The 19,295-nt window shown below is 41.7% G+C and overlaps 1 protein-coding gene across 1 annotated transcript in view; it reads left to right on the top strand.

The window, feature by feature from the left end:
• The window catches only part of RTTN (rotatin), a 3,641,098-nt gene that overhangs the window by 619,033 nt on the left and 3,002,770 nt on the right, over positions 1 to 19,295 (top strand). Inside the window, exon 15 of the mRNA XM_044067142.1 lies at positions 3,641 to 3,853. Within this exon, the coding sequence (XP_043923077.1) occupies positions 3,641 to 3,853 (213 nt within the window). The remainder of the gene's footprint in view (positions 1 to 3,640; positions 3,854 to 19,295) is intronic.

The following is a 19,295-nucleotide window of genomic DNA, read 5'->3' as shown; positions in this document are numbered from 1 at the left end:
GGAACATCCTTCCATGATGGCCGCCCAAGATTCAGGTAGCTGGAGACTCTGTCTCACAGGTTGCTGCACAAATGAAGTTAACTACTTCAGATTAAGAAGTTATGTACTCAGCATAATGTTCCATCTGAGTAGATAAACTTAATTTGTCAGCAACCGTTCCCCCCTCCTTCCCCCGGACCTTCGATTATTCACATTGCTGTCTTCAGAGATGACCTTTGAAATTGGTAAATCTGTAGCAGTTGCTGCTTGGGGGCAAACTTGATCTGAGGTCAGTCAGGGTTGGCAGGGGTTTATGGGTAGAGGGAGGAGCTAAGAGCTCGGATCTAAGCTGTTGAAAACTGCCGGCTCGGATCCGAAGTCGGATCCGATACCCACAGGTTGCTGACAAATTAAGTTTCTCTACTCAGATGGAACGTTATGGTGAGTACATAACTTCTTATTATTCACCATTATTGGTGTACCAGTGAAAACTACATCGTTCCCTGAACATGATGTGGCACTACACTGCAGAACACAAAGCAGAAAAGGGAAGGTGATGACTTGCGTCTACTAATACTGTTAAATCTGAACATTTTGTTTAATAGTATAACTAAAAGCAATATGTTGTTTCAGTTTGCAATTTTTGGATGCCTGTCTTCCATTCACTGATGTCTTATAACTGTACCAAATCCTTACCTGTTATTGATTAATTTTTTTTTTTTTCATCCTTTTTATGCACTTGGAATTATAGAGACAGAACATAAAATATCCTTATTGGGCCAATTCAAGTGTTCCTCCTTCTTTACTGATAAGCAAGTATTACATTGATCTGATGTTATCTAGTCACCATTCCTCATGTTAGGGTCTTGGATCCGATATCGGATCCGAGCTGGCATACCCAGAACACAGCTTAGCTCAAGCTCCTCCCCTCCTATAATGCTCTGCTGCCCTACACTCCCTCAGATTTCGTTTGCCGGTCAGTCAGACGCAAATTGACACACCTTTGATTCATACTAGGCTAACTGTCCTCTTGGGCCATTTTAAGCCTAGCCAATTACCCCATGTGAGAATCAAACCCTGGATCTTGTGTTTTTAAGGTAAGCACCTTAACCATTATGCCAGCCACCCACTTCATCTCCTCTTAGTGTAAGTGTTTCTTTGAAAGGTTTCTTAATTTTCTTGTATTTTTCTGAGTAGTAGAGTTAGTAGGTAGTTATCCCTTCTTAGATATCCCCTCCCGGTCGTTTCTTATCTTTTCTTCTTGTCCCTTTCACAGGGTTTTGTGTTTTGGCCTAGCTACTGTGGTGTATAAGTAGTGTTAGCTAGATTAAGTTGTGACTTTGTACTTGTGTGTTTCGGACGGTTTTATCGGATTTTCGAACTTTGGCTTGTTTTTTTTTACTTTGCTTCCTGGTTTGGTTATGTTAGATGAACCTTTGGGTTTTAAAAAGCTCCTCTTGTAGGCAGAAAATGCCTATTTCCGACTCACACGACGAGTGTTTCTACTGTCTCGGTAGTGACCACCTCAAGGTGGAATGCGGCATTTGTGCTGCTTTCAACCTGAGGGCTTTGGTCCACCATCGTAGCAAGCTCCTTAGTAAAGGCTTGGTCACTGGTTCCCCAGCCAATGTGGGCTCTTCTGGGGCAAAAAAGAAGCTTTCCGTGGAGGAGGCCCTGACGAAGCGTCCCAGGCTGTCGGCTCCTAGGTCTTCTGATCTGGCTCCAGCCAGGGCAGTTTCGGATCCAAGATCTTTGGGTCCCAGATCGTCCAGGGAGTCCACTCCAGGATCCAAGGGTTCAGACCCGAAGCCCTTGGATTTGGCACCTTCGGTTTCCTCTCCCGGATCGAAGGATTTCGACTCCACATCTTCGGATCTGAGGGTGAGCACCGTACCTACGGATCCGACACTTTCATAACCGAGAGATTCGAGAAATGTTATTTTGGATCCTTTGCTGAGTTCGGTTCCATTTCGGTTAGATCCGAGAGTCATGCCGGAGCCAATTGTAGTGGAGGATCTCCCTTTGGATCCTTTGCCTTCAAAGCAGGTTTTGTCTTCTTCGGGTAGGTCTCGTTCTAGGGAACACAAGAGACTACACTGGGGCTCCAGGCGCGACTCTCCCAGTAGGTCCTACATCTCCTCCCGATCTTCCAGGATTGCCCTCCCTATGGATATGGACAGGATGATGCGGGCCTTTCTGAAAGCTCAGATGGAGTTGGGGCTTCTGGCTTCTCCGACCCACAGATCGGGAATCCAATCACCCACTTGTCCTTCGATCGCTCCTCATCCGACCAGTGGCTTGGATTCTTAGGGACTGTTGAGTGGTGCGGAGGGTAGGGGAGCCCTGGGGCCCAGTTTGGGTCCTTTCCTGATGGGATCGGCGGTTGGTACTGTTTCTGTTCCCCCAGAATGGACCATCCAGCTGATTGGGCCTGTCAGGCCGGGGTCTATCGGGTTGGATTCGGGCATGGCTTTTCGATAGGTATTCAAAAGTATTTCCCTGGCTACACCAGTGAGAGCTCATTCTACCAGGGCAATTTCTACTTTCACTGCCTTTGCAGATAGTCAATCTTTAGATGACATTTGTGCAGCAGCAACATGGTCTTCTCCCCACACTTTCATTTCCCACTATAAGTTGGATTTGGTTTCCAGAGGAAGAGCTTAATTTGGCTCCACGGTACTTCGGCATGTCCTTCCTTGAGACCTCCCAGGATTTAGGTAGCTGGGTACTCTGACCCTAGCATGAGGAATGTTACTAGATAACATCAGATTTATAGTTATGTACTTACTATAACTTGGCATCTGTGTTATCTGTAGTCACCATTCATCATGGTCCCACCCTCCAGCCCCCTTCCCGGAAGACTGGTTGGATTTGGAGGTTCTGTTTTGTTTAAATACTTTTGTCTCTCTTCCTTCCTTATGCAAACTCAATCTGAGGGAGTGTAGGGCAGCAGAGCATTTTGGGAGGGGAGGAGCTTGAGCTAAGCTGTGTTCTGAGTATGCCGGCTATGATACGATATCGGATCCAAAACCCTAACGTGATGAATGGTGACTACAGATAACACAGATGCCAAGTTATGGTAAGTACGTAACTATAATTTTTTATCTCGTTTCTTGTAATAGCTATGGTAATGATGTTGGCAGGTACGGAATGCAGGTTGTCACATCATTCTTACATAGGCTGCAACAAACAGTGGTATTTCAGTTTCTGCCTTGCAAGAGGGAAAAATGTGCACTTTAGAAGTTCCTTGGGCATTAGTTTTCATGGGTAGTTTAAGCATGAATGTTGCAGAAATTAGTGATGATGTCCAGATCGGCATAGTGACAGTGATGTGTGTGTCTTTTGCTTTCCTCTATCTTTTTCTCAGTCTGTATTTGACTGTATGCCATGCATGCATGCTTCTTATCTGCATTAATGCAGTGTCACATTTAAACAGTTCAGTGCTTTCCCTGTTTACATTTCAGATCAATTACATCCCAGATCCAGTCCTTAAACAGGATCATCAGCAGAAGAGCAGAGAAATTAGCAATAGTAGGCCTTTGAGCTACCTTGTGGCAGATGTACTATTGACAGAGAACATAAACATTGTTTTGATGTTTAGATTAAAATGAAAACGTTAACATATTTAGAATGGATTTTATGTTTTTGTTTTCTTCTCTAGGCTGATGAAGTTTTACCAGAGAGTATGGCGACTGCTCTCTTTCAAGTGTCTGTGGATATGCCATTCTGCCTCACTTACCCAAATATTCATGAATCCATCACAGCTTATTTAGAAGTTCTGAATGCGGAGAACTACAGATTGTACAAGAGAGCAACAGAAATTGTCCACTCTTTTGAATGTACAGGCTCTTTTATGGGAGACACTGACATGCAGGTATAGTCTAAGTGTAAGCTGATTATGACATTTTTATCTAAATGGAGAATTTATTTTTTATTGTCTTGAACCCAGATCTGAAATGAAAGGTTGCTCTAAAAATCCAGATTAACTGAATTAATGCTGCTTTTGTGTATGCCACTTCTTGTTTAAAGTGTAATGACCACCAGAGGGTGCACGTTTCATTTCATTAAGATCTTCTGAAGTAAAAGTTTTCTGTAGCAAAAGCTGCTTGTCGTAAATGCAGCATGCCCATTTCTTTATTGTGACATTCTTAATATCTTTGTGTACAGATAGCCCCCCCCCCCCCCCATAACTATCCATTAACTATTTTGGCATCTGTCTTCAATCACTGGGTCTAGTAAACTGACTTGCCCTCCCCTGGACCTAATCCAACTGTTGCTAAGGGAGTTTATTAGAGCCTGCCCTTAGTTCTAGCCTCAGAAACATCATAGGTGTCAACTGTGGAAATTGACAGACTGCCAAAGCATTCCCCGGTATGTTGTTAGGTGAGTATGATGCTGCTTTGTTTCACCAAGAGAAGGATATAACCTCCCTTGACAGTAATCACAGCTCATAACCAGACTGAGTGAGTTTCCAAATGTTGCTTGTTCCCATGCCATCTTATTTTCCTGCTCCTGGTGCCTGAGCTGCTAAGTGAACCCTGTTCATCTGAGATGCAGTCAGGGCTCACTCCCTCCCACTGCACCACAAAGCTTCCTGGCTAAAATAATTTTAAGAGTTGCAATAATTAGAACTGTATGTTATGTTTTCTAACTGTATTCAAGGTGTTATATTGCTGCTGTTAGAAACTAGTAAACGATTTAATAATTAGTGAGCACTCAGACGTGGTTCCTTTAAGGTTTCGTGTGTGACAGATGCAAAGCAGTAGGAAAACAGTAACCAGGCAAAATATATTTACTTTCTTTTTACCAACTAGATCACTGATTTTATTTGCATGTTACATCCCTTCAGAGCTCTCGCCAGCTGCATAGTTCAGAATGTTAGGACCCCATGATCTGCTTTCCCTGTCTCTTGCTTCTGTCTGGTGCCTTCTGATGTCAGGAAACAGGGAAAATGAATGGATTAATGGATTTTGGGGCTTTGTGGAAATCGGTAGCCAAAATGTTAAGTCCCTTCAGAACTGGGTAAGCATCTGTTCACTGACACATATGGGGTATATTCATGTGGTACTTTTGTTGTGACTGCCCAAAAGATGCCTGTCAAGGGTATTTGCGCCATGAAGTTGAAATGTTTCCATCTGAAATGTTTCCCATATTTATTGAGTGGCTTTGAATGGTACATCCTTTTCAGTTTCTTAGCATCCACTATTTGTCACTTTCTCATTTCATTATTGGACTCTGGTTTGGGATAGTCATCATTCCGTGTAAATAATGCCCATTTCAAATTGTCATGTTTCCATGGTACCAAAAAATTCTTAACCAGCAAGGGCTTTTCTACATCTTTATGAAGGCTGCCACATGTCTCAAATATTCACCATGTAGAATGCTGTATGTGGTGTTTCTGAATGTAGTTTTCTTTCCATTTATGCCAGTATCCCATTATAGGCAACAGAAACTTGTTTATTTAGTACTGTCAGCGGAATAAATGTCATCATATAGCAGGAAATCCCTTATGCGAAATAGGGTATTTGTACCAATTTCGTACTTCGGATGCTGCCCTGAAGTACTGTACTTCAGTGTATCTTATCTCTGGGACTGTTTTGCAGTTCAGCAATGTTCATTAATCGCACTGGTACTATTCATACCTTTGAGAAGTATTTTATCTCGATTTAAAGAGCTTATTGATGGACTGAAAAGGAGTAGGGGTCTCATCCTTTGGTATCAATGAACATCATAACAACTGGTTGTAGAAAATACTAAAACAAAAAATAGATATAAAGAATGCATGCAGCCAGCTTTGTCATTATTTACTTTTAGGCTTTACATCATGTGTAAGATAGCAGACCACTATGTACATTTGAGACTTCTGATGTATGCTAAATGTACCAATCCCTGTTTTCATACTTTCAGTCTAACCTTTCCATGTTTGCAATTACTGTCTTCAGAATTGCAAGTAGAAACCAACTGTTACCAGGTCAGGAATTATTTCTTGAAAACATGACTTTCAGTGCATTAATGTTAATAATACCTCTGCTTGTAGCATTTGTTAATATGAAGATGTATTGAAACATACACACCATTTTGAAATTCAGAGAGATCTTTGGGTCTATATCATATATTCAAAATTCCAAAATATCGAACACCATAAGTTCGAACTTGGAATTTTGAATATTGATAACATTGAACGCTCAGAATGGCAAATTTTTTCCCAGGGAAAAATTTGCTGTTCCGAGAAACATACACACAACACAAGCACACCAAAATAAATAAATCACACACATACAGTTAACAAAACCCAACCCCACACTAAACTATACATACATTACTAACTATCCACTTACCTTAACCTGCACCTTAACCCTAAGGTCCGTAACTATCGCACACATACCCTACGAAACTATACACAAACTAATTGATACACACACATACAATTAACAAAACCCAACCCTACACTACACCATAAATACATACATTACTAACTATCCACTTACGTTAACCTGCACCCTAACCCTAAGGTCTGTAACTCTTGCACCACAGTGGAGGAAATAGCGAAGCCACAGAACAGCCCACCGAAATCTTGCCCTAGGTAAGATTTCGATGTTTGGGGCTTCGTTATTTTCATCATTCGATGTTGTGGGTTCGATATTTTAACTTTCAAAGTTTTACATCTTCAAAGTTATGATATGGATCCAGATCTTTTGCTACTTTACACAATAGTCTTCCTTCCTAGGACTGAGTACAGCCCTGCACAACTTTTTATGTTTGCTCTGACATTCCCTGCAGGTATAACAAACCACAAATCTTACTTTGTATCACTGTTCATAGGTAGGTACTATGCTATCTGCCCGAGGGCATTTATAAGCCTAGCCAGAGTGTGTCGGCTTTCACCGCCCCATTGATTAATTAACTGATCCTCTGTCAAGCAGAGCCAGTGAAGTGATCCCAGGGGTGTATTTTCTGTTACCCATCCACTCGTCAAGGTTTCTCTTGAAGAGTATTAGTGAGGGGCTCTGCCTGATGTAATTTGGAATTTTGTTCCAAAGCATGGGGAGTCTGTGTGACAGGAATCTATCCCTCCAGCATGTTCTATTTATTGTTGTGGCGAGGTTTAGCTCATTAGATCGCGTGGCTTGCAGTGACTTGGATTTCTTTAGGTGGAGCATGTCCATCAATTCTCAGTTGGACATGGCTTTGTAAGTAAGGCAGAGATCACTTTTGAGTAAGTGATATGCCACTGAGTACAGCCGGAGATTTTTCAGCCAGGCTGCATAGGACATATGTTTGAGGCGAGTAATCCTCTTTGTGAGGTGCTTTTGTGGTCTTCCCAGCTGTTGGAAGTGTCTTGTGAGGTACATCCCAAATGGGGCACAGTACTCTATGATGGGTCTAATGAGTGACGAGTAGAGGGGCACTATAACCTCTTTATTTCTAGATGCGAACCCTTTAGTAATTAGATGGGCCACATAGAAGGATTTCCTAACTGCTTTGGCAATATGACTGTCAAAGGAGAGATTACTATCTACCTGGGTCCCCAGATCTCTTATTACCTCCTCTGTATTAAGGGGGCTGCCACCTATGTGGTATTTCGTGGGTGTTTTGTTTTTCCCAAATGGGATGACTATGCATTTTTTGGCATTTAGCTTGAGGCCATGACTTTGACACCAGGTGTCCGTCTCAGTAAGGCCCTTTTGGAGGATGTCCATGTCAGCCGGAGAATCAGTTATGGCTCCCAGTTTGCAGTCATCTGCGAACTTGGTTAGCCATAGTCTTCCTGTGTTTGCCTGTAGTTCTGAGAAGCATATGCCGAACAGTAGGGGTCCCAGGACCGAGCCTTGTGGGACACCATTTGTGACTTGTTTAGATTTGGACCTAGAGCCCGCTATTCTTACCGTGTGAGTTCTGTCTGTAAGCCAGTTGGCAACCCATCTTGTGACTTAGGGGTTTATGTTAAGGCTGGTGAGTTTTTCTGTAATACCCGAGTGGGGAATGGTGTCGAAAGCTTTGGCGAGGTCAAGGTAGGCTGTATGAACCATCTTTCCCTCGTCTATGGCCTTGGTGACTGTATCGAAGAAGTCAACCAGGTTTCGTAGGCATGATCTGCCTTTAACAAAGCTGAACTGGGTCGGGTCAAGTGTTTGAAGGTTCCCAATGTCTTTGTTAATGAGTTCCATGATGCACTCCATAGCCTTGCAGACCAGGGTAGTCAGGCTTATGGGGCGATAGTTACCAAGGTCAGTTGTGGCCCATCCTTTGTGGAGAGGAATAACAGTTGCTGTGCACCATTCTATGGGCACGTAGCCTGCAGAGAGGCTGAGGCTGAACAGCATGTTTAGGTGGGGGGTTAGTTAGTTCTGTAGTTTGTGCAAGACACAGCCTGGGTCTGGTCCCAGTGACGCTGTGTTTTTGGCTTTTGAAAGGGCCGCTTTCACCTGTGCGTCTGTGATTTTTTTGGGACACTACACTTTTTCGGTATTGATGTGGGCCCTTTGGTGGGGAGAGGGGGGTGAAGTTTGCACTACCAGGATGTTGGCAATATCAGTAGGTTCAGTATATTTTGTGTTATTTTGCACTAGTTCAGTGCATATCTGCGAGTTGCCACTTAGATTCTTAACATAGCTAAAGAAGGCTTTGGGGTTATCTTTTGAATCCTTGGCTATATTTCTTTCGAAGTTAGCCTTGGATGATTTCATGAGGGACCTTAGTTTCTTACTGATACTGATCAGGGATGTCTTTCCTGCTTGGGATTTGCTTTTTTTCATAACTAGTTTCCTCCTTCTATTGTATAGCCTGTTTATTGCAGGGGTCCACCAAACTGGTTTCCTTCTGTTAGAAGAGTGAGTCTTGGTTTTGCTAGGGATGGCACGATCCATGCATCCTTGTTGGTGCTTATAGAGTGCATTTGTAAAGGTTTCTGCATCTTGGGCAGTGTTATCCTTTAACGTGGAGGCTGTGAAACTTACCACCTTTGTCTTAAGTAAGGTGAAGTTTGCTTTAGAAAAGTTTTTTACTGTGGTTTCCCTAGTTGGGGGTGGTGGTGGGATGTGGACATCCAGAGTGATTAGTTTATGGTCTGATCTAACCAGTGATGGGTTGACCTCCGGTGTGGAACACCTGTCGCCCATGTTGGTGATAACCAGGTCCAATATGTTTTCACCTCTGGTAGGGGAGTTTACCAGCTGATCCAGGGCATTTGAGTCGATGAATTCCTAAAAGTGCTGGGCCTGGGAATTTGTACTTGAGTAGTTTTCACAGTGAATGGTAGGGTAATTAAAATTGCCCAATATCAGGGTGTTCAGTAGGACCTTCATGTTTTAAAGTGTCTCCAGAAAGGTGGAGTAGTGGTCCTGGGTCATGGAGGGTGATCTGTAGCAGGCCACAATTTGCATTGCAGATTTGCCCGATGTTAGTTGCACATGGATGATCTCAGAGGTATCATGCTGCACCACTAACCTGGTGGTGTAGGTATCCTTGATGAATATGGATACACCCCCTCCTTTTGTGATTCGGTCCGTGTTCTATGGCCGAAACTTGTGGTATGAGTTGTAGCCCGGTAGTGCTGGGATGCCCTCTGGAGACTTGAACCAGGTTTCATTTACTGCACAGATGTCGACGTTCTCCATACTGAGGAGTGCTTCGAGCGTGTGCATTTTGAGATTTAAACTCCTGGCGTTGAGTAGCTTAACCCTCAGTTTTTTGTTAATTGTGCTGTTTACGGAGGTGAGTTTGACTTTTCAGCCTTGCCTAAAAAAGGCACTATGGGGACAGCAAGAGCCTTGGCCAGTATTCGAAAGCCTAGGGGTGACAAGTCCAAGCCGTCTCTTGCGAAGCAACACGGCTTGTCGAGCATGTCTTCCCAGGCTGACAGACACTGGATCCCCCTTGAATGACACCAGAAGCTTAGCCAATTGTTGAAATTGATTATTTTTTCTTTATACTGAGGTATCAATCTTGGTGAGAGCAGGATGCTACTCAGGGTCATACCAGCCTGGGCTGCATGGTGAGAGAGCTCTTCCATGTCTCTTTTCATGTAGTCCAGGGAGGTACGTCTCAGGTCATTGACACCAACATGAACAATGACAGAGTCATATTTGTACTTGTTCTGGAGTGACCTGAGTGCTTGTGTTATGTGGCGGATTCTGGCTCCCGACAGGCAGCTAACAGTAACCTTCTGCTTGTCCAGCCTAGTGAGTGGGACGTCAGTGTGCCTGACTATAGAGTCACCTATTACTAGTGTGTTAGGTATGTTATTTTGCCTTAAGGGCTGTGATTGTGTGGCACACTGATTTTGTGTTTTATGTGTTGTCTGGTTTGTGACGGGAAGTGCAGGTTGTTTGGGTGTCTGCTTTGGAGGTCTCTGATGCTTTTGCAGGTTTTTATTTGGAGCCTACGAGTATGATTTTGTGTATTTATGTGTGTTTTTTTGCCAGTGCAGTTCTAGTAGGTCTGTGTGTGGCCGGAGGTGTGGTGTAAGTGTTAACTTTCTCCTCTTGACTGTCTGTTCCAGTTTTGGGTGGAGACAGCTTAGCTTATAGTTTGGTTGTATAATTTTATCTCTCTCATATGTTAGTGTTTTGTGGTAGGAGGAGAGGGTTGTCTGTGTACATGAGGTAGTTGTAACATTGCCTCAGGATACCCTGATTCACCAGCTGGACTGGAGAGTGCACCTGAAGTTGCCCTTTAGTCGTGCCTGAATAGTAGGGTGAGCTGCTTTGTCACTTGGTTGGTGAGGGGTGAATAAAGAGCCTTGCCCTGCTGGGCAATCAGTGTCAGGGTATATTAGTGCTTGCTATTAGGTCTGAGCAAGTGCTGGGCTGTAAGATGCTTTTTGAGTGTTTAGGTTGAGAGTTAGACTAGTTTCAAGGGAAAAACTGAAGAGGAGACTTAGTAGAGCCGGGAATAATTTAACCATAGCTAACCGGCACTGCCCGGTGTGCAAAATCGTGCAAACGCGGTTTTCATAGTAGGGAAATGAAAGAGATAGAAATTAGCCCAAAATGGCCAATAAACTACTAACTTCTGGGATGGAACAACTCCTCCAGGGACATATAGGTTACTCAAAGCTCTCCTCTCTCACAGGTGAACAGAGAAACCTCCTTCTATCCAAGTAAGGTATGGGCAACTCAGAAACTAGTATCACAGCCCTGAATTCAGCACTAGCCTAGGTTACTCAAAGCTCTCCTCTCTCACAGGTGAACAGAGAAACCTCCTTCTATCCAAGTAAGGTATGGGCAACTCAGAAACTAGTATCACAGCCCTGAATTCAGCACTAGCCTGAAAACTGGACTATACTAGCTTAGAAAGGTGGGAAACAAGGAATGTTTTTGTTTTTTTGAAAAGATAAGGCAAAAACAGTAAAAATACACTTAAAACAGCTTTAAACGACTACAAACGATCAGAAAAGGCTATCGCACTTTACTGTGTAGCCTTTGTTTGTGTCTTTCGGCTTTTCCCGGTTAGGGGTCGCCACAGCAGAACTCCGGTCCGCTAATGATTGGCAGTAGAGTTTTACGTGCTGGCTTGCCAGGCCTAACGCACAACCTTCAACGAAGGAACGCCCATTCACACATGTCGCCACACAGAAGAAGCTCTAACTGAGAATCGAACGGGCAACGTCTAACTGTGAGGCGACAACGCTACCACAGCACCACCACCGCAGTACAACTTTTTAAAAGTGCAGGCAGTCAAATAAGTACAATATGTGAAAAAAAATCACAATAAATGCTGGAAAATCTGCGTTTAGGCGGAAAACAGTTAAGTACAGCAAGAAAAGTACAGAAAACTGATAATCACTCCAAAGTCTCTCGTCTAAGCTAGAAGGCTTGTGTCAGTTTAAGGCTTTCTAGTGCTACCCAGTAGGTTAGTTGCTGGAAAGATGGAAAACAAGTACAGATGTGGTTCTTATGCTTGATTCCAGTATTCTTACTAATATTTCTTTCCTTAGCTGACTAGGCACTATTTATCAGTCTTAAGCAGCAAGCTTTGCATGTTGCCAGCCGCTTCTTGAAATAAAAAGTATGGCTGTATTTCTTTCCTCACAGCTGAATGGAATTCAAGCCCCTCTTCAAAGCATCAGTATCTCTGGATAATTTTTGGAGTACACTGAAGAAGCTATTTAAGATCTTTTCAGTCTATTTATTTTCTAGTTCATCACCAATCAGATCTTCTTGCAACTCTGCCAAATATGACTGGCTCTGCCTACCTGTTGTATGCATCCCTTTCTTAGATTATGTTACACAAAACTCTTCTGTCATCACAACATTCTTTATAATGTGGGTGGTGCTTTGTACAACAGCTTCTTAAATATGATTTTCTAATGGCCTTGGTCTGTTTCAAATAACACTTTTTCCTCATAAGATACTTGCTGTGGACCCATAAGCAACTGGTTTATATTTTTTCAAAATCATTGTACTAGTTCCATTCTAGCTGGCATGTAATTGTGTTGTGGCTGACTTATTTGCATCAAACTGTTTCTATGTGGGTATTTGCATCAAACTGTTTATCATCATTCACTAACTACTCAAGCACTTCCATGTTGTTTTTTTTATCCTGTACTCTAGCACCATTCGGCAGCTAGTTGCGGTAACCTTCTTAGTAGCAAACCCTGGTACTTGTAATGATTTTTGAAAGAAACTGCTTCATGTGAAGAAACCTCACAAGAGCTTGTTTTTTTCTCTTGAGAAGGCATTTGTTCTACTGCGTATACTTTATCAGTGGTTAAGGCATGATCCATATATCTCAGTTCTGGAACTATAATTTTGCACCCACTTTGTTCTGTCTCACTGTGTCCACTAATTTGATCAGTTTTGTATCCTTCTCTTACTTGATCTGACCCTGCAATAGCATGTCATCAGTTGTGTTAACATCTCCATAATTTCCCTCAATTTTCTGTGTGTTGTCTCCTTGAAATATTTCAGGTACTTACAATATACCTAGTGGAAGTTTCAGTAATCTGTGGCTTGCCAAAGGTGAATTAAAAATACAGAGCTTTGAACGTTCCTCATCAAATACATTGTGTCAAAATTCATGTGCTGCATTTACCACACAAAGTACTTGGCTGCTGTTGTATCAGATGCCACTACTTCTCTTGTATGAAGTGGACAGTGTTCCTTTTTCATAGCTTTATTAAAATATTGTATATTAGAACATTTGTGCCTTTTATTTGGTTTTACAGGTGTCCATTTTGTTCATCGAATTCGTGTTTTCATTTTTTTTTTTTTATCATGCTCAAATGTTCCATGTCCTTCAGTTTCTTCTAGATCCTGCTCTGGAAAGTTGCTGGAACTTTCCTTGATGCACACAGGAAGGATCTATAGCAGTGGTGCACAACCTTTTTATGGGGAGGGCCACTACACGAATTTTTAATGCATCTGCGGGGCACCTCAAAACATAGTAAGTCATTATGAGTTTACAATAGGTACAGGTGACTGGCAGTTTTGCTTAAGACAGCAGTCATGAAATTGTCTGTCTTCTATATCAACTTTGTTGTTGTTGTTGTTGTTCTTTCGGGTTTTCCCAGTTAGGGGTCGCCACAGCGGAACCCCAGTCCGCTAATGATTGGCAGTAGATTTTTTACGGGTGCCGAGGTGCCAGCTCGACGTCCAACCTTCAGTGAAGGCACGCCCATTCTACACATGTCTTTTGAACACCACTCGACTGCAGGGAGGACATGCAGACTCCACACAGAAGGCGCTCCAGCCGAGAACTGAATGGGAGAACCTCTTGCTGTGAGGCAACGACGCTACCGCTGCACCACCGTGGCTTTTTCTACATCAGCTTTGTATTTAACCTTATTCTGGCTTGCAGCCATGACTTATTACAAACTCTTGGAGAAAGTTACTACTGTTTACAGAGTACAAGTTATAAACAACAAAGAATAGTTACTTCCACAGCATGTGCTGGAAAGTTTGCGTGACTGGAGAAAGACATAGCATTTTTTTTCAATTTTGGTTTCTCTGTGGGGGCCGGATGGTGTTGCATTGAGGGCCAGATTTGGCCCCAGGACCGGACGTTGTGCATCACTGATTTATAGGTTTATGATGAATACCTTTCAAATATCCCAGTCCCATAAGTAAGCTTTGCACTCTTCAAGCAAATCCATTAGTCTTCACATTTTGTCATATACATGTAAGTGTACATTCACACTGCAAATTATTTTCACCTTGCTAAGGTTCCGATGGGTCAGAAGCCCATAAAGCAAAGCAGTGCCTGCCATACCAACTATCTGGAATTTAATTTTAACACTTTTCATTCTTGTAGTCATATGTAAACACTTTCTGACTTAGTAGTTTAGCGTGATGACCAGAATAAGTAAGCAGTTTAAATTTGATGGCTTCATTTTTATTATCCTTCAAACTTTTGAGCAAGCATTACTCAGTCCACTAGTGTCTAGTCTTAAGTATCACATTTACATTATTAATTTAAAGCTTTATATCCCTTATTTGCAGCTGATTCTCTTCTTGCAGCTTTTTTATACTTTATTGTACACTATTTATTGTGCAGATTTTAACACTGATCCTGCCCTCAAGCAACTGATTTTCATGGCTTTGGTCCAGTATGTGCAGTCTGGCTATTTTTATTGTATACGTTAAAGAGAATTCTTTTTCAGTATCCTCTACACACTTTATTGATCAAAGGACAGTTCGTTTACCACATGTATAGCCATACCTTGTGCAGTACTTAGGAATGACACATTACCCTTATTTAGCAAAGTTCTCCTAAGTCATTTTACTATATTTTATTACTTTTAACTGCCTGTTGAGCAGCTTTACACACTTTAAGTATGTGAGATCCTTTAACTGGAACAGAATAATTGTTGCATTTAAATGACAGAGAACAGAAGAAGAAAAAAAGCTTAATTCTTCTCAGTGATTTGTTTCAAAGCCCTTTTAAGGGGATGCTGATTTAATTATTTCATTCAGTCTTCAAACATCTGTTATCTTATTTAATATTAAACTGTTTTTTGAGCAGTCTGCCCCTCCTCTGATCATTTCTGAATCACGTAATTCACTATATTCATGGTCTTGACTTGATTCATTAATTTAATAATACAAGGATTAGTAGACTCAATAGGACTTTGTGCACCTTTGAAGAACAAAATGGAATACATATGGCAAATTCTTCATGGGCTCACACTAAATCTAAAATTCTGCCTTCTTTATCACAAGGTGCTGTCTTTCTCTGTCTGGGAACTAGCATTTATTATAAACTTCCATCGCTTCTTTTGTTCTCCCTTGCAGCTTGTTGAAAGATAGCACACTGCCATTGTGGGCTTCTCTTGCAGTCTGAAATTAATTGTATTCTTTGATCCTGAGTTTTTAATTCTTGGATTAATTACTTGAGAGCGAGAGAAATTTACTTGGTTTCAGCTACCCCATTTCTCAGCAAAAGACAAAATTGCTTATTTGAATTTACTTCTGACCTAGTGTAATATTTCTTATTCGAAAATACACACAGTGAGTTAGACAAAGACTGCATTGGCTAGTTTCATCAGCATTTATTTTCTGACGCACAATGCATATGTGATACTAGGTCACACAGTGTATGTTAAGGACCTTTAATAAAACCTACCAATCTGGTAGAGACTTTATGGACGTTAAATTGACTATAGTAACTTGATGGTAAAACTAGAATAGTAGGGCTTTATGGTGTTTGTGCACCTTGTTAGCAGTGATCTTCCTAGCTTTTACAGAATATGGTTTAGTAGAGATTCATTAGTTGGTGGCTTGATGATACAGTCCACCTTTCTTACTATTTGAAATTCTACTGTTTTTTGGCCAGAGTGGGTAAGAAACATACTTTTTCTGAATGATGTCCTAGAGATCTTACTTTGAGCCAAACATATAGAACCATATTGCAGCTGCAGGCTTCAGTACCCATATCAGATTGGCTGCATCTCCATGTTGCACTACCATCTGACATCAACAGGTTTGGTAAAATGGGAAGTGCCAACACAAGCTCTTTAATATTCTCTCCACAGCAGAGTACATCTTAGTAAACACTGCATTAATTTTGTGCTTTATTTTTTCTAAACTTGAACAGATATGAAGTTCTTTACTGGGTCTATATCACATAGTCAAAGTCTTATAACTTCGAACACATAATGTTCGAACCATTATGATCGAAGTTACAAAACTTTGACTATGCATAAAGAAAAAAAAAAACAGAAAACAAAATAAACTGTTCTAAGCAGGGGGGCAAGCCCATACCCCCCACTACATAAATATACCAACTCCGAGATTGCATCCCATTGAACAAAATGGAAATCTCCACTTATGGAGATTTCCATTCAAACGCTCGAACTTTTACAAATTCGAGCTTATGGTCTCGACCATATGAGGTTTGAACTTGTAAAAGTTCGACTACGTGATAGGAACCCTTCCTCACTATGTTACTAGAACATCTCACCAATAAGTATTGTAATATATGCTAGATGTTAGTTTAAGCTAAGCAGTACCACTGCAGCTTTTGTTGAGGCTATCAGCATGAACAGAAGCACTTCCGGCCTTGTAAGAAATTTAATTTGGCTTGCTGAGATGCAGATCACAACTCTCAGAATCTCATCTCATTCAGTAGAAGGTAGAGGAAATGGAGCACCCTTCACAGACTACTGATTTCCACCATTGATTAGATTGCTAAATCTTAAAGAAGCAGTGATACAATTTTGGAGATCACCATGGAGCAGGTAAGGCCTCCTGTCTTTGACAAGGAAAAGCAATTATGGGAACTTCTTCCATCAAAGAGAACAGTAGCCAAAACTCCTTATCCTGAGGATTCAAAGTCCCATGATCTGATTAGATTTTTGGTTTAGAAACCAGTGGTGCTAACCTGAAAGGTTACACTTGCACTTGCATCTACTGCCATGTCTTTGGTTCCAGCGACTGTGAATCTTTCTGCAGATTTCAGGATAATAGGCACTGAGACTGATTTTCCTTCATTCATCCTACAAACTTCAGGATAGTGCGCATTGACTAGTTTCCAGCCACTCACCTTTATTGATTCTGATGCCTGTGCTGCCACTGGACCTTACATCTCCACTCTTTAGTTGGATGTTCCAGTAAGAATCAACATAAGTAGAGGAAATGGATGTTTTCATGGTATCTGCAGAACCAACCAGTATCTCCCCATCAGAGTTGGCACACCAAGGGCGTAGCTTGAAATATCCCCAGGGCATTCACTGAACTTTCTATAATTAGAGTTCAAATTTATAGAATTGGAGCTGTCATCAGTCATAATCCTCTGATCGGAGGTCAGTTCCTTTACTGACAAGGAGCAACTGATGTGGGTTTTTGGGTATCATTCGGTGGCCTTAAGTTTTTCTTTTTTATGGACGTAGCTCAGTTGAACCCAGAGCTGGGCCAGTATTGACAGCTGCTCTTGTCTAGTCATTCATTGGCAGTGCCATAGTCCCCAGAACTACAGTTTGCACAGGATGAAAAGCTCAGAGTGGTAATAGATGCTGTCCCTGAAGCTGCCCCCCCTCCCCACACACACACACATTATTCTTCCTTACAACTATGTCTTACATGATGAGGCTGGCAAATGTCCCTAATCCCTTTAATCTATCACAGTTTTTTTTAAAATTAGGTAGATAGGTGACTGCTAGCATATCATGGGTATGGGTATAGTCAGTAAGCACTAATCATATGCCATTTTTTGTTGGTGGCCTCATGTCCAACTCCTAGGATTGTTTTCCTTTTCATAGTTTTATGACAAGACATTTCCACCATTGTCAGGCACATGCTTTGCCAGCAGTTATGCTTTATGTGTATTACCTTTCGTTGGTATAGGATGCAATTTTGTCAAGAATTCATATTTTCTAATTATTTACCCAAACAAAATCTAATGACAATGAATCTAGAGACATGGATCATTTAGATAGGGTGCCTGTAGGAGATGTTCTCTTATCTGTGAGACACTTTGAGAAATTATGAAGTTCAAAAGACCTCAGTTTAACGATGCTTTTGATGAGATGGAGGGTTCTATCCCCTTTCCTCTTAGGATTTTTTTGAAGTTCTGATTCACAAAAGATTTTGAGGCTGACCCATAAATTGGTCTTGTATACTCAGAATGTTTTATTACATAGCTGTTGTAGCAAGCAGGTAAGCAGTGACAGATCTTTGTGTTCACTGACATGCCTGGCTTAAACTAACCTACTTTGCAGAAGCATTTTAAGAGCAGGCTGCTAGAGACTCTTTTTACAGTGAAGCAGGACACCAAATAATTAAGAATCTGTATATGACAGCAGGAACCAAATGACATCCAAAAATATGTGTAACCCTACCCCAGTGAGGGAGAACTGTAGATCCAATGTTGTCGGTTTCCGTCAGATTCAGCCTTAGGGTTGTCTGAGCCAGTAGGATCCGACCTTGACAGTATTTTAGAAGCTGTAGATTCAGGGCTGTGATTCCTCCCCTACCCATAGTTCCATCTGTTCCCATAAATATTTCAGATCTCATTTCCTGCTTATATCAGAAGGACATAATCTACGAGGGCTGTGATCTTCATTGGGCAGTCAGGTACTTTTTTTCAGTGTTATTGCTAATTTTTTGTCTTTTTGGGTGTTTTCCCAAATAGTTTTACACCTTTCCTTAAGTGCCTCAACTATTAAAAAAAAAACCTTCTCAGGAGACTCTCTCCTTTTTTTTTTATCTACGTCTGCACAATTGGCTTTACCTTAAAAATCATTCCTTTTCTTTAGGGTCAATATTGGCTAAAGGAACTAGCAAAGTTTTCTAGTGCCAGTGTTAGTGTATTTAAGTGCGGTTGTTTTTCTAGGTATTTAACCATTTTCAACTGTTTGTGTTTAGCTGTTTTAGATTCTGTTTTGGCGAACAAGGTTCAAGATTTCAAGAAGTTCTCTGCCTATGTGCACAAAATTCCCCCAGCAGGACCCACATTCCTTATGTGTGTGTAGTGTACAGGTGTAGCACAACTGGGCTCAGACTGTGAAGCGTGTGCTGTTTCGGATCAAGAGCATTACAGGGATGCCAGGACAATGAGAACACTGGTTCCTTCTGCTGGTTTGGATTTTTCTTCTTTTCCCACAAAGGTCAAGAAAACTAGACCCTCACAGGAGAAAGAGAGGGAGAAACAAAGCGAGCAGGGGAAATGAAAAAATCTAGAAAACACTCTCCAGATCCAGCAGCACTTTCAGGTTTAGCTCCGAAGACTCCAAAGCATTCGGACTCCTCTATGTAGCCATGTTCTAGGTTCTACTCCCCCTTCCTACAGGAGAGGCATTTCTCCTGACCACCTTCAGTGGCTTCATCTTTGAGGTCCATCTGTTCCACAAGGAGTCTTACTGAAGCGGATGCCAACAA

The sequence above is a fragment of the Protopterus annectens genome, chromosome 3.part1 (genome assembly GCF_019279795.1).
Source record: "Protopterus annectens isolate FY-2018-M chromosome 3.part1, PAN1.0, whole genome shotgun sequence".
Lineage (NCBI taxonomy): Eukaryota > Metazoa > Chordata > Ceratodontiformes > Protopteridae > Protopterus > Protopterus annectens.
The sequence above is the reverse complement of the archived record's forward strand: the minus strand, read 5'-3'. Positions and strand labels throughout refer to the sequence as shown.